This window comes from Urocitellus parryii, chromosome 8, assembly GCF_045843805.1.
Source record: "Urocitellus parryii isolate mUroPar1 chromosome 8, mUroPar1.hap1, whole genome shotgun sequence".
Lineage (NCBI taxonomy): Eukaryota > Metazoa > Chordata > Mammalia > Rodentia > Sciuridae > Urocitellus > Urocitellus parryii.
In genome coordinates this window covers 142,060,572-142,074,682 of record NC_135538.1, presented here as the reverse complement: position 1 = coordinate 142,074,682, position 14,111 = coordinate 142,060,572, and the positions used below count along the sequence as shown (strand labels likewise).

At 46.6% G+C, this 14,111-nt stretch overlaps 1 protein-coding gene across 1 annotated transcript in view; it reads left to right on the top strand.

Moving 5' to 3' along the window:
• The first annotated feature begins 1,256 nt into the window (after nt 1-1,256).
• Adtrp (androgen dependent TFPI regulating protein) overlaps nt 1,257-14,111 on the top strand; it is a 68,060-nt gene continuing 55,205 nt past the window's right edge. Inside the window, exons 1-3 of the mRNA XM_026384629.2 lie at nt 1,257-1,593; nt 11,180-11,314; nt 13,187-13,288. Of these exons, the coding sequence (XP_026240414.1) occupies nt 1,444-1,593; nt 11,180-11,314; nt 13,187-13,288 (387 nt within the window). The 5' untranslated portion in view covers nt 1,257-1,443. The remainder of the gene's footprint in view (nt 1,594-11,179; nt 11,315-13,186; nt 13,289-14,111) is intronic.

Below are 14,111 nucleotides of genomic sequence, written 5' to 3'. Positions count from 1 at the left end.
ACTTTCACAAATGGGATTCTTGACCTGATAAGAGAGGACCAAGGGAACTTGTGTCCCCACCCCCACCCCCACCTTTACGCAAGGACACGGTGAGAAGATGGCCATCTCTGAACCAGAAAGTGGGCCCCCAGCAGATCCGGGATCTTCCAGCATCTCCGCCTTTATCCTCTGGCCTCTGGATCTGTGAAAGATAAATCCCTGCTATTTCTCAGCTACCCAGATTGTGGTGTCTTGTTGTAGTAGCCCCCACAGATTGGCACAAGGTTACAATGCAGACCCTCGGGGGCTGGCTCAGATGTACTCTTCTCCCATCAATAGCTCCTGATGTGTGAAGTCCATCGACTCTTAGTCCTCAGGCTTGGTTCTGTATTTGTTTGGCTGTCCAGGACCCCCCTGTGGTTCTTGGGAGCCCTGGTGAAATCAGCAATTGCAGGGACAGCAGACTTACATAACTGCTTTGGGAGCTTTTCTCTGAGGAATTTGCTCAACCCTCTTAGTCGGTTGCCCAGGGAGACAAGCTGGTGATGTCACAAGGCTTGGCACTTCCAGTGGTCCCTCAGTTCCCCCGCTACTGGGCTGAGGCAGGTCCACTGCTGCATTCTACCCAGCCCCACCATGTCTCATCCCCTCCAGGGCAGTGCAGAGACCCTTATCCTTCCCAGGCACTATTCACCCTCAGGTATGTTGGGGGTCTGGGCCACGGATCTCTTCCAGTGCTTCTGGCCTCTTGGCACAGGAACGCCCTGGTACAAGGAGTGCCTGCCACCCAAGTACAAGGAGTGCCTGCCCCGACTCTTGGTTATCTAGATTAAAGATAAACGAAAACAAAACAAGACCAACGGGAAAACCAAAACAAAAGAACCCCTCCAGTGATCCCTGAGGGATCAAAGGTTGGCAATCTCAGAAGCCAGATTACAAGGATCCTTCCTTCCTTTCCTCCTTACCTTGATTCTTGCCCTCCACATACCCAGTCTCCACCTCCTGATTTCTCAACCTGCTTCTCTCCAAGAGATACTATTGCAACTTCCTGTTCTTTCCAAATGAAGAGAGAGTGGGGCCAGGAGAGGGTTGTATTAGCTGAAGCTATCGGTGTTTCATAATAAGGTTGTTTAAACATGCCACCACGGCTGTTTAGGGCCAGCTAAATGGTGCAAAGGGCAGCTCTGGCCCCTTGCCCTCCTCCAAGGCTAATAGGTTGAAACAAATGCAAATCCGCAGATTATCATTATGTAAACAGGATTCTGAAAAACAGCACTAATCCTTTCTCCCCAAGTTTATCAGGACAACCGCCTAAGAGAGAAGCCAAGCCAGAGGTAGAACTCTCAACCCCCTGGGTGTGTCTTACAGCTCTCCCGACGGCCTAGAGGCTGATCTGTGACTCACAGAAGGACACTACAAAGAAGTGACCTGAGGTATTCAGTGCCCTGGCCAGAGGGAGCTGGGATGAGGACCTGTACGTGCCTATACCACTTCCTGGTTTTGAACTGGTACATTTTCCTCAATTACTACATCCCACGACATGGAAATGAACAGAAGGAATATAAGATATTTCAAGATGGTGCCCAGTGGAAGTACTTGACTCTTCTGAATCTGGTAAGTCCACATGGTCACATCAGGGACCCATGTATGTGTCATGTCAGGGTTTCACCCCCATATCATCCTTTGGATTTTTATGAAATACAAAACTCCATTTCTGTTTATCTTCTTCATTGGTGGTGAATTTTGTCTTTTTCTATTACCTAACAGTTTTGTTTTGTTTTGTTCTTTTCCTGAGAATTCTACTTTGGAAGTTATCTATAGCTTCATTTTTTGTTTTTTTTTTTTTTTTGGACTGGCTAATTGTTACATGTTCTTTTGCAAAGAATCTCATCTTGGAACCCCAATGGGGAACCAGACCCATGGTTTCCCCATGGGATTGACTACAAATACAGGAGGGATTTTGAACCTTGGTTGGGAAAGTCTGTGGAGAGAAGGCAGAGTGGCGTCTGCTGTGTAGGAAGGTGTGGTTTCCATTGGAGGAATAATGCCATTTTATAGCACACACAGACTCACAGATTCATCTAAGAAAAGCAAACACATTTTGCCATGCTCAGCTCCCACTTCAACTTTTTATAGGCTCCAACTCCACCTTAAAGGACAAATCACTCAACCCAATAGCAAACACACATTTTTCCAACTTAGTTAAAAACCTTCTTGTCTTCCTAACCTGGCTGACCACACACGGATGAATGAAGTGTGAATGAACAGGAGAAAAAAGAAACTTAAAAAAAAAAAAGTATTTTGGGAATCTGTTAAAAAAAAAAAAAAGTCTTGGAAATTAAAAGCTAAAAAGGGAACATCTTTTGGGGGAAGAAAACTAATGTATGAGGGTTTTGTCTAAAATATAGGGTGCCGTGTAAACATCTGATTTTAAAAACTGGGTGTAATATGCTAATCCTTCGGAATTATAATCCTCTTGACAGAGGGCGTGTGTGGTCAGAAATAGTGACATTGAAATCCTCCTGAGATGGAAATGTCGGAGTTCAAGTTGAGGAGGCCTCTGGGTGTTGCCTCCTCCCTCTCTGGCCATGTACTACTTCTTGGTTTCTGGCCAGAAAAATTTGAGGTCCAAACACAGCTTGTTTTGGTGACTGCTTGTTTTAATCCTGTAATTTTGTGGAAAAAGAAAAAGAAAGCAGAAAACAAAATGAAATTGCCTCTTCAGAACTAAAAGAGTGCTATAGTATTTTTAAAATGCTGTTAAGATCTGTATTGGCTTTATATTAAAGGGGGGGGGAGGAGAGAGAGAGAGAGAGAGAGAGGGAGAGAGAGAGAGAGAAGAGAGTCAGTCTGTAGCCAAGATTGACGCTCTAATCAAATCCAAATTCCAGTATGGATGTTCTGTCTCACATAAGGGTGGCTAAGAATAGATGTATCACCTACTCCCATAGACCAGCTAGCTCCCTGACTTCCTAGTTCTGAGTTCCCTTACAAGCCAAAGAGCCTTCTCTTCAATTACCACCAGTGGGAAAAAACACTTTCATTAACAATACCCTCGTATCTCAGTGTTAATCCCACGTGTACCTCCCTGACCAATCAGCCCCCAAATCCCACTGGCTTTCCTTCTCCCGGAGTCGGCCTGCCTCTCCTATTCCAGGCTCTTATTACTTTGGGCCTGGAAGGCCACATCAGCTCTTTTCTGTCCTCCCTGTTCAGACTCTCCACCCACCACTCGGATTCCATGAATCTTCCCGAAGAAGCTGTTTCTCATTTTGTTTTGATGATCTCCTTTTCCCCCATTTCTGTTAGTGCATTGCAATTAGACGTAATGCATAGTCGGGTTCATGCATGCACCTCACTCAATCAATCTCATGCCCCAGGACCTTCCTTCTTGTCCCTTGCTCCCTCCACCCTGATCTGCATGTTCTTCTTCTGGTTTCTCTTCTACTATTGCTGTTTTCTAATTAGTGTGTTATAATTCCGTACACCAGCAGGATCCGTGGTGGGAGGCCTGTCCATGGGCACAGAATCACTTGGTTGATCTCATTCCTGTACCTCTCCTTCCTCCACCTCTCCTTCTCTCCTTCCTCGGCTCTGTTGGTCTCCCTTCTATTTTTTTTTTTTTTGAGATACTTTTTTATTCCTTTTTTCCTTTAGCTTTTACATTATGAGAGAAAAACATTTGACCCTCGACTTTCTGAGTCCCTTAGCATGATGTTCTTCAATTCTATCCATTTATCAGAAGATGACATCATCTCAGTTTTCTTTATGGTTGAGTAAAATTCCATTGTGGACATATGCCACATTTTATGGGTGCCTTCGTCTGTAGGCAGCTCCCCTATGCTGGTTCCGTAACTTGGCTATTGTGAATTGCGCTGCTATAAACATTGGTTAGCATGGATCACTATAGTATGCGAGTTTGGCTTCCTTTGGATAAATACCAAAGAGTAGGACAGCTGGGCCATATGGTGGTGCCATCCTCGTCTGTAGAGGACTCTCCAAACTGCTTTCCAATGTGGTGATACTAATTTGGAGTCCCTCCAACAGTGGATGAGTAGACCTTTTCCCACATCCTCACCAGCATTCACTGTTCTTTGTATTCTCCATGATTGCCATTCTAACTGGAGTGAGATGAAATCTCAGTACAGTTTTGATTTGCATTTCCCTGATTGCTAAGGATGTTGACCTTTTTTTTTTTTCATATATTTGTTGGTCATTTGGATTCCTTCTTTTGAGAAATGTCTTTTGATTATCATCTGCCCATTTATTGTCAGGTTATTCATAAGCTCTTTTTAAATTGTGATCTGCTGCTCAAGACACTTCTGTGGCTCCCTTCTGTTTTATGGAACCAATCCCCAAACTCCTGGTTTTAGTCATTCACCTGTTGGTGCAACCTTCAGGTCTCTCCCCAGGAAGGTTGAGTTCTTTTGCCAGAAGGCCTGGGTCCAACCCGTATTGGTCCCAACCCATATTGGTCCCAACCCATACTGGTCCCTAGGCTGGACTCTCCTTATCTGCTTGTATTCTCGTTATCTCTCCAACACTTCTTCCTTCTTAGACCTCCTGAAATCCTACATTCTTTCTTAAAATCTTTGTGGACTCCAGCCTGAATTCCTTTTTCCTTTCCTGATTTTTTTAGAGCATCTCTCAGTCTGTGCTTACTTACCTGTAGTATCACTTTTGAATTCCTTCCGAAGTTGAAATATTGGTTCTCCAAAATTTCTAGATCTCATGAGCTGGTTAATGACTGTGGGTTCTTAACTGATTTATTTGTGTTAACTAATGATCGATTCGTTGATGATCGCATTGATCATTCATGGAATCGATCATTAGTTAACACAAATAAATCAGTCCCATAGTTCACCATAACACCTGTGTATTTATTTTAGCTCAACTTGGTGAAGTTAGTATCCCACCCATGTTATTGGGGGAGTTTATACCCCTCCTCTGGAATACCTGCCACTTCACATCGGCTGAGTCCTGCTGACACCTCCTTTTGAAAAGGCAAGCCCATCTTAGTGCCAGTCTGCATTCTGACCACTCCCCCCTGAAACTATCCAAAGAGAATCGGGTTGGGAGTTCCTCCAGGGTTGGTGGCCCTGGTGGAGCGCCATTGAAGAGGAAGAGTAAAGGAAGGAGAGGAGGGGAGGTGTGACTCTCTGCCTATTGAGGGAGTGAACTGACCACAGGGGGCAGAGGCAGCTGATTGGCCTTTGGAGGGAGAGGTAGTGTAGTCAGGTGGTTAGTCGTGAGCTCTGGGCCTGTCTCTCTGAGATGTCATCTTGGTTCCATCACTGACTATCTCTGTCACTTTGGTCTAGGTACTTCTTTGTACTTCTTTGTAATTTCCACAAATTTCACAGAAATGAAAGTAGTCCTTAACCACAGTGTGGCCTCCAGGGATGGATGAGCTGATAGGTGATAAGCAGACAGAATGGCCACAGCCCAGTGTGAGCAGACGGAGAGAAGGTGGGAAGGGGGTGGTGAGCTTCCAGCCATCTGTCTTTCACAGATAGTGCAGCTCAGAGGGTGATTCCAAGGAACATCAGTTTCCTCACTCAACACCATGTTGGTGTGTGGCGGAGCTGGGCAAGGGTCACCCACCACCCTCAAAACTCCCATTTCCCCTGGCTGCATGCTCTGTCACCCCAGCTGGAGGAAGACCTCTGTTGAGCTGCTGTGGTTGCCCTCAGGCTCTGGGGTTCTTGGAGAGATACAGTTTGCAGGTTCAAGCAGAGAGCAGCTAGTCCTGCTGAATGGGGGAACCCCAGAAGCTGGGCGTGGGAACCCAGCTGTGGATGTCCCTGATCTGCTTGGGTTGGCTTCGTCCATCCAATGCCTGAGTCCTACACAAATGTTGCAACCCTCCCCTCCATTCCACTTTCATCCAAGGACTGTCCTTGACCCCTGGGAGTACAAGCTGGTGGGTGCTGGGCTGGGGGATGTTTGGCCACAAAGACTTGCTGTACAGAGTTCATGGGGCTGGTTGGTGGTTCCTCTTTTTAAAAATAAACTTCCTTCAGAAAGGTTGCTAGAGGTGGTGCCACATAAGTAACTGCATCTCCAGGGAGATTCTGGCTGGGTCTCTCCCTCCTGTCTCCCTCCACCCCTTCAACAACAGACATGGGGCCTTTCCCACCCCTCTGCAAAGCTTCCATCCCAAGATATTCTACTGTGATCCAATTCTTGCTGTCAGCCATGCCACACTGGCCGTGCAAGCTCCCCCCCACCTATCCCATAATATTCTTCATCCAAATTTTTGTCATTATTCAAAATGGTGTTCCCCGCATACTGGTGTCCTCTATCTTATCCTTTTATCTCAATTTCTTACTGAAGCTAAATGCTATGAATGTTACATGAATACACCCATAGGCTTGGCCAAGGTTCCCTTCCACCTGCCCCAAATGCCACCCCACCCACCACTGAGAGCTAGACTATTCATCACAGTTCACCCTGATTGCTCTTTTATTCTGGGATATTCATTTATTGCAGGGATTGCATCATTTTGAAGGAGAGGAATAAAAAAAGTCCCAACCCAGCTGAGTCAGACACAGAATCTTGAGCCGGGCCGGGATCACTTGACTTTTGAGTGCAGAGAACTTGTGGAATCTCCTTCTCTGGAAATTATTATTATTATTTTTAATGGAAGAAATTCTCATTTCCTGGGGTGGTTTAGCAGGGCTCTGGCTATAAGGCGGGGAAATAAACTTGATGACTTAGGCTAAGTTTCCATGGCTTTAAGATTTCTGTGGATCTGTGAAGACCCAGGAATGTGAAAAGTAAATACCTCTTAACTACGGCTTCATAAACTGCATTAGTTATGAAAAATGTAAATCCAGCTCGGTCACGGGTGGTTCAGATCGTCAGTTAGCAACAGAAACCAAAGACAGCTCACAAATTTAGAACATCTTAGAAAAAGGTATAGAGCTCTCCATGGGAGCAGAGTTATGGAAGAACCAGTAGAAAAAGAAGATCAGAGACAGAAGTTTCCAAACAGCAAGAACAAGAGAGGACCACGTGCCGTCTGCTGTCTCAGGCAGCCCAAATAGGGCATCTTCTGTATCAACAAGGGATATCTGGGAGGGAATTTCTCAATTCCAGCTGAGAAATGGGAATGATTGTCACTTGGTTGCAAGATTCTTCAAAGAAGACCAGTTGTTGCTACCATATTAATGCCATTACATGGTGTGAGGGCTGCCGTAGCATCCACCGCAGACCAGCGGCTGACCCAGCCCCATTTTATCCCCCGACTTCTGGAAGCTGCAGGCTGAGATCAAGGGGGCAGGGGTGGATTCTCCAGGCTTGCAAATACCATCTTCTCCCTTGTCCTCGGGGCTCCTCCCTCTGTGTCTGTGTCATGATCTCTTCTTGCGAGGACACCAGTCCTGTTGGAGTAGGGCATTGAGCCCATTTTAACTCAATTACCTCTCTAACGACCCTACCTCCAGATGCAGTTATTTTTGGAATTATGGGACTTGAGGTCTTCACCACTGGACTCAACTGACCTCATGACAACTAGCATTTTCTCCCCGGGTTGCACTTTGTAGGCCTGTTTGACAAACATTAGATGATATTGTCCTTGGAGAATGAGCAGGCCGTGGCTGTTTGGATGAGTTGACTCAAAACTGTCCTCAATGTCCCCTACTGCATGCGGCCCCTTAGAGCTCAGGGCTCACCCTCCTGGTCCTCCAGCTTTGGCGGTGGCTCCTGCCTGTGACTTCCTCTTGGTAATGCCATCCTGCTCCCCTCCTGGGCACTGAGGTGGGGACTCCCCAGATATCCCTTGTTGATACAGATGATGCCCTGTCCCATCAGTGTGAGCTGGGGGCCGCGGGGGGAGGTGACTGGCAGGTTTGCAGTGGGGAGCCAACTTTTATTGATGGAGGAACCCCGGAGGAGCCGAGTAATGTGCTTTCTTCCCTCATCCAAATTCCACGTTTTGTAACTGGGGAAAACGAGAGAGATGTTCAGCTTGATCACAGTGACTCTAGGAAGCTCTGCCTGGAGGAGAGTAGGTCACGTGGACTTTACATGCTGGGTGGAGGCAGCCTCTGCCCCCAAGGGGAAGTCCTGGCAGAGGCTCAGCCAGTGCAGGACAGTACAACAGTGGAGTCCTTGTCTCGGGTCCCAGGGCCCAGGTCTGCTCCTCCTGACTCAAGCAGCTGCCAGTTGGGGCCTGAGCAGCTGCAGGTGAACCCAGGGTAGAGGTGAGAGCTACCTGGGCCGGGGGAGCCGCCGCAGGGAGGTAGCTTCTTCTGCCATCCTGGGCAAAGGCCTGCCTGTCAAATTCCCCAGCCCTGAGGGGATGATGTGAAAAGCACCCACAAGGTGACAAGAACTGGGGTGGCAGCCCCTGCATGGAATTTATAGCCATTGCCAACCTTCCCGATATATGCTCTTCCAGCTCGAAGCTCCCTTTTCCTTAGGGACCCTGGGGCCTTGTCCAGTCCTGGTTTTCTACCACTCGCTCTCTCTATGCCACCTGCCTGGCCTATTGCCCCCCTCCTGTCCCTTAGGTGAGGACGCTGTCCCCTCTCCCACCCCCACCTCTCTTTACCAGTCTCATGGCACCTGGAGGCTTTGACTACCTTGATGTCCTTGGCCGCATCTCTCTGAAGACCCCGGGTATGAATCTCTGCACAGAAGTCCCTGTAGGCAGGTGACTCTCTGGGAGGAATTGAAGACACCCTGAAGCCCAGGCTGCACCCCCAGACTCACTAAAGTAGAATCTCTAGGGAGAGTCATCGGGTGTTTTTGAAAAGTCGTTTTTGATTTTTAATTCCCCCACCTGGAGAATAATGGTCTCTCTTCCCGCCTCCTACAGTGCTTTAGTGAACTGTTCTTAGAAATCCGCTGTGTATATAGAAATCTGGTTCATATGTGTATATGAACCAGACTCTGAAGCCATGAGCCTTTCGGCAAGTTTGTTCATCTCTCTCTCTCTCTGTGCCCCAGTTTTCCCCATCTGTAAAATGGCATTGAGGAGATTAATAATAGCACTTTATGAGGTTGTGCAGTTATAAAGCTTAGTTATGTCTGGCACGAGACATGTAAGGACTCAAGTCAGCTGCTGGAGTTTTGAGTAGTTAGATTTCTGAGTGATGAATTTATGTCTGATCTAGGAGTTTTAAAACTTAAGCTTAATTTCTTCAGTCTACACCCAAAGGACTTAAAAACAGCATACTACAGGGACACAGCTAAATCAATGTTTATTGCAGCACAATTCACAATAGCTAAACTGTGGAATCAACCTAGACATCCTTCAGAAGATGTGTGGATAAAAAATGTGGCATATATACACAATGGAATATTATTCAGCAATAAATAAGAATAAAATCATGGCCTTTGCAGGTAAATGGATAGAGTTGGAGAAGATAATGCTAAGTGAAGTTAGCCAATCCCCAACAAACCAAATGCTGAATGTCTTCTCTGATATAAGGAGACTGATTCATAGTGGGGTTTGGAGGGGGAGCATGGGGAGCATGGGAAGATTAGATGAACTCTAGCTAGAACAAAGCGGGAAAGGGTGTAAAAAAGATGGTGGAATGAGATGGACATCATGACCCTAAGTCCAGGTATGAAGACATGAATGGTGTGAACATACTTTGTAGACAACCAGAGATGTGAAAAATCATGCTCTATGTGTGTAATATGAATTCTAATGCATTCTGCTGTCATGTATAACAAATTAGAATAAAAATTAGGGAAAAAAACTTCAGCTTACATAGGAACTCCTGGAGAGCCTACCAAAACAACTTCTTGACCCCCTTTTCCAGAGATTCAGACCCCACAGTCCAGGGGAGGGACGTGTCCTGCCTTTCTAAAAAGCTCCAGGTGATGCGGTGCTCAGGTCTGAGGGCCCAGCGGGGAACAGAGACTGAATTCACCCCGTATCCTCCCCTGCCACCCCTTGTCCCAGGGAGTGGTGTGAGGACAACTATGAAAGGTCTCTCCTAGAGCTGGACCCCAGAGGCCAGGCCCCACGGCCAACGTGACTAATCGCTGGCCCAGCTCCCGGCTCCAGGGCTCACCGTCTCCTCCCTAAGAGCAAAGGCCTCACTCCCCGGGTGCAGAGCTTCCAAAGATCAGGACGGATTCCTGCGGGAGCCCAATGCAATACTGGCCCGGACTCTGTGTGACCCGACCCTGCCACAGGCCTTAAATTAGACGTCCCCAGATTGTGAGCCACACTGAGGATGGGCAAGGTTTGCCTTCCGGGTCACATTGCAGGTTGAACATCCAAATCCAAAAGAACTTGACATTTCAAAGGCTCCCAAATCCAATGCAAGGACACAAGCGAAAATCTCACAGTGAGAAACTCGGTTTCATGTACAAAATCATTAAAAAATATGATAAAAAAATCACTTTTGGGGTTTTTTTTTTGTATAAGGGATATATGAAATATAAATGAGTTTTGTGTGTAAACTTGGGTCTCATCCCTAAGATATCTTATTCTAAAATCAAAAGGAAAAAAAATTTCCCAATCTGAAATACTTCTGGTCTCAAGCATTTTGGATAAGGGACACTCCACCTGAGCTTCCCTGAGAGGGTCTCTGCTTCTCTTTGGCCTTGCTTCCGGGGCCTCACCAGGGCCCAGGGCTTTCTGGCTGCTTCCTTGGATTTTAAACCACTCCCTTGGCCAGAGGGTCTCAGCGGAAGGAATCACACCAGCTCCTTCCTGAGCTAAGCAAGCCGCCATCTTGGGTATCTTCCTCAGGCCAGGGGGGAGCTCCAACCTGGTGCTCTTGACCCTGATCCTGGCTTTCCCAGTGAGATTTCAGCCCTGGGCCCTTTTCTTAGTTTTTCTTCCCAGGAAGACACCTGAGGCCAGTCTGTCCTACCTGGCTCTTTGTCCTGCCTTGCTCTCTCTGTTTGGCTCTTCCCACTTTGGTACCACCAAGGTGTCTCCCTTTAAGCCGACTTTTAATTTTGTTTCCCTTTTAACTCAAGCCCATTACACGAAATACTGTACCCATCACCATCCCCTAAGTGAATGAATTTCCTCCATCAGTTTTAGAGAGCAAGGTCAGGGTCCAACGAGCTGGAAGCCCAGCCCTTGAATTGGCTCTTAACCAAAGCAGCCCAACAGCCCCCTCCTCCTCAGACCCACATTGCTCCCAGAGGGATGCAGTTTTACATCCGTGAAGAAGGTATTAATTAAAACAAATGGAAATGCCCTCATTTGTTGTAATGAATTTAGTTCTTGCAGGCCTTTTTCTTCGGGGTCGCCTGCCTGGATGATGTGCTAAAAAGAATCAAAGGAAGAAGAAACATTAGGTTCATAACTGCCTTCAGAGATCTGCTGTTCACCACGTTGGCTTTCCCTGTGTCCACAGTAAGTTACCAGGACGTAGATCTCATGGAATAGACACGTACAGGTGCACAGACTCTTCTGGGCAGCCAGGCTGTTCCGGAACCTATTATGGAAAACCACGGCCACGGCCTTTGCAAAAACATTCTGTCTGAGGGCTGTACCACACTGCCCAGGGTCATTAGGAAATAGGACACTTTACTGATCAGATTTATCGTTAGTTTTTGTATCTTTGTGAAAACTCAATGCAAGGTCCTTATCGCTGTCCAATGGGGAAGTTTGCAGGATCTTCCTTAGTCAAAATACAGTCGGTCCTTCATATCTGTAGGTTTCAATCCGTGAATTTAGCCAACCATGGGATCAAAAATATTGGGGGAAAAAACACAATTAAATGCAAATTTAAAAACAATACATTGTAACAACTCTTTACATCATATTGGATATAAGTAATCAAGAGGGATTAAAAGTGCACCAGATGATATGTGCAGGTTATATGCATATACTGTGCCATTTTGTATGAGAGTATGGAGCATCCACGGGTTTTGGTATCCTTGGGGGGTTCTTGGAATTAACCTATCGACAGTGCCACTGAGACAACTTTATTTCCATCCAGGTGATGAGACTGGAAAGCCCTGGGGAGGAAGGTGACTTGCTTTCCCTGTTGTACAGCTTGTTTCACTTGGTACAATAAAAGCCTGTGTTGCTCCTACAAGTGGAAAAATTACCTAATTAAAATAATTTCAAAAATAAAAGAGATGAGACTTTCAGAGTTGGTACTTGGAAAAGACGATCTAAGAGAAAGACAAGCCTAGTTAGTGTAGGGCACACAGTAGGTGCTTTGTTCTTCTTGCTGAATGAACGGACATCAGGAAAAGGCAGATGTGAAAGGGTCAGTAAGCTAGTTCACTGACACCATCCACGTTTCTATGGCCTTGTTCCTGTTCATTGCTAGAAGGGGTTCAGCCTGCTGGCTGGCCAGCGGGGCCTAGGATAAGCAATGACCACCTTCCTCCACCTGCCATTGTCCTGCTTCCTGTGACACCCCGACTTCACAACCAAATGCAAAACACAACTCTGCAAACACGAATGAGTTCTCAGGTGACAGAGCCAACACCAGCACTCCAGGTTCACTGGGCTGAATACCCCCACGTCCACCCCGTAAAGTCTTGTAAAGATCAAGTTTTAAAAATCATCAGTGAGATCTGTTTTTTTTTTTTTTTAAGGCTTATAAATTAAGCCTATGCAATTTCAGAAGATGGGAAGATCAGAAGATGAACAGTTGCCCCACCCCCATCCCAGGTCAGCATGGACGTGTAACACAGAGGACAGATGCTTGGACAGGGCCATAGATGGAGATCAGGGCAAGGAAGAGATCTCACTCTCAGCAAGCTCGCTTCTGAGTTACCCAAGAGTTGGTCAGTTTTAAGGGGTAGGCAAGAGTGTGTAAGCATCGAGCCATTCCAGGTGCAAGCTGAGAGGAGAGAGAAGTCGTGGGTTAGAGTGCTCCTAGTCTATGCACCTAGTCTTTTGTTTGTTTTATTTTTAGTACTGGGGATCTAATCCACTGAGCCACATCCCCAGCCCATTTTCTATTTTATTTTGAGTCAGGGTCTCACTAAGTTGTGTGTGCCACCACGCCCAGCCTGTGTTATCTAGCTTATCCCAGTCTTCTCTGCCTGCCTTGATAACAGATCATTGAGTTGCTAACTAACCAGCACATGGAGGCATCCCCTAAGCATTCTTTCCTTTAGTTTGACATTCCTATAACTATATAGGAGGTATCTTTAAGACTGGTATCTATTTTTATTTTGCTGTTTCCTTGATTATCTTAGAAAACGTTGATGAAAAACAAACCTATTGATCTCTCTCTATTTTTTTTTTCTGTTTTATTTCCAGTTTGTATTTTTGGTATTCTGGACCATCTTTCTCTATGACCGAGAGCTCGTTTACCCCAAGATCCTAGACGAAATCTTTCCGATATGGATGAATCATGCAATGGTGAGTGAGGGGACATCAAGTGACCGTGGAAGGTCAGTGACCCGTGCCCTGAACACTCCCAAGTGCTTATCCATGAGCCTCTCTCAACCCCCAACATCCAATCACTCCTCCCTCCCTACCCTGTCACTAGAGGTCATGAGATGAACAAAAACTGCCCCTGGTGTTGCAGAGCTCACTGAGAGCAGAGGAGATGGCCAGACAAGACTCTGCCATGTCACTTAGGAAGTCATCAAAAAGCCATGTCACCCAAAGGGCAGGTCACCTTCTGGTTCAGCCTCAGTCCTGAAAAAGAAGCAACTTCCACCCGTAACACGTGATGCAATTCCTGGCTGGGAGTGGAATCAAGCAACTTTAAACAAAACCCACCCCCCACCCACTGTAGCCACAGGACACCCCGCGCGGCTCAGCCGCGGCTCCTAGCTTGCCTTCCCTCCAGACTCTGCATCACAAATGGATTCTTCTTTGCATACTTCTCTGGATACATTTCTATCTGGTTTTTCCTTCCCTTGTGTGTTTTTGAGGGGCTACATAGTGAACAGAACATGGCCTGAGATATACAGGCCACCGGAGCCTGAAGGCCACTAACGGTGACCCCCAAAGTAGGCCTGGCACAGAGTTGTCCAGGTCACTGTTGGGGCACTGAGCTCGAGTCTTTGATGCTAAGTGCATGAGGTCATCGTTCGAAAACCCAATTCATCTTCTCAATACTTGCAAATGTATTTCCATGTCCGTCAGGAGGTGATAAGGAGGTTTCAGAGTCTGGGAAGCACATGGCATTTAAAAATCAGAGGAAGCCAGGCACCGCGGCCCATGCCTAGAATCT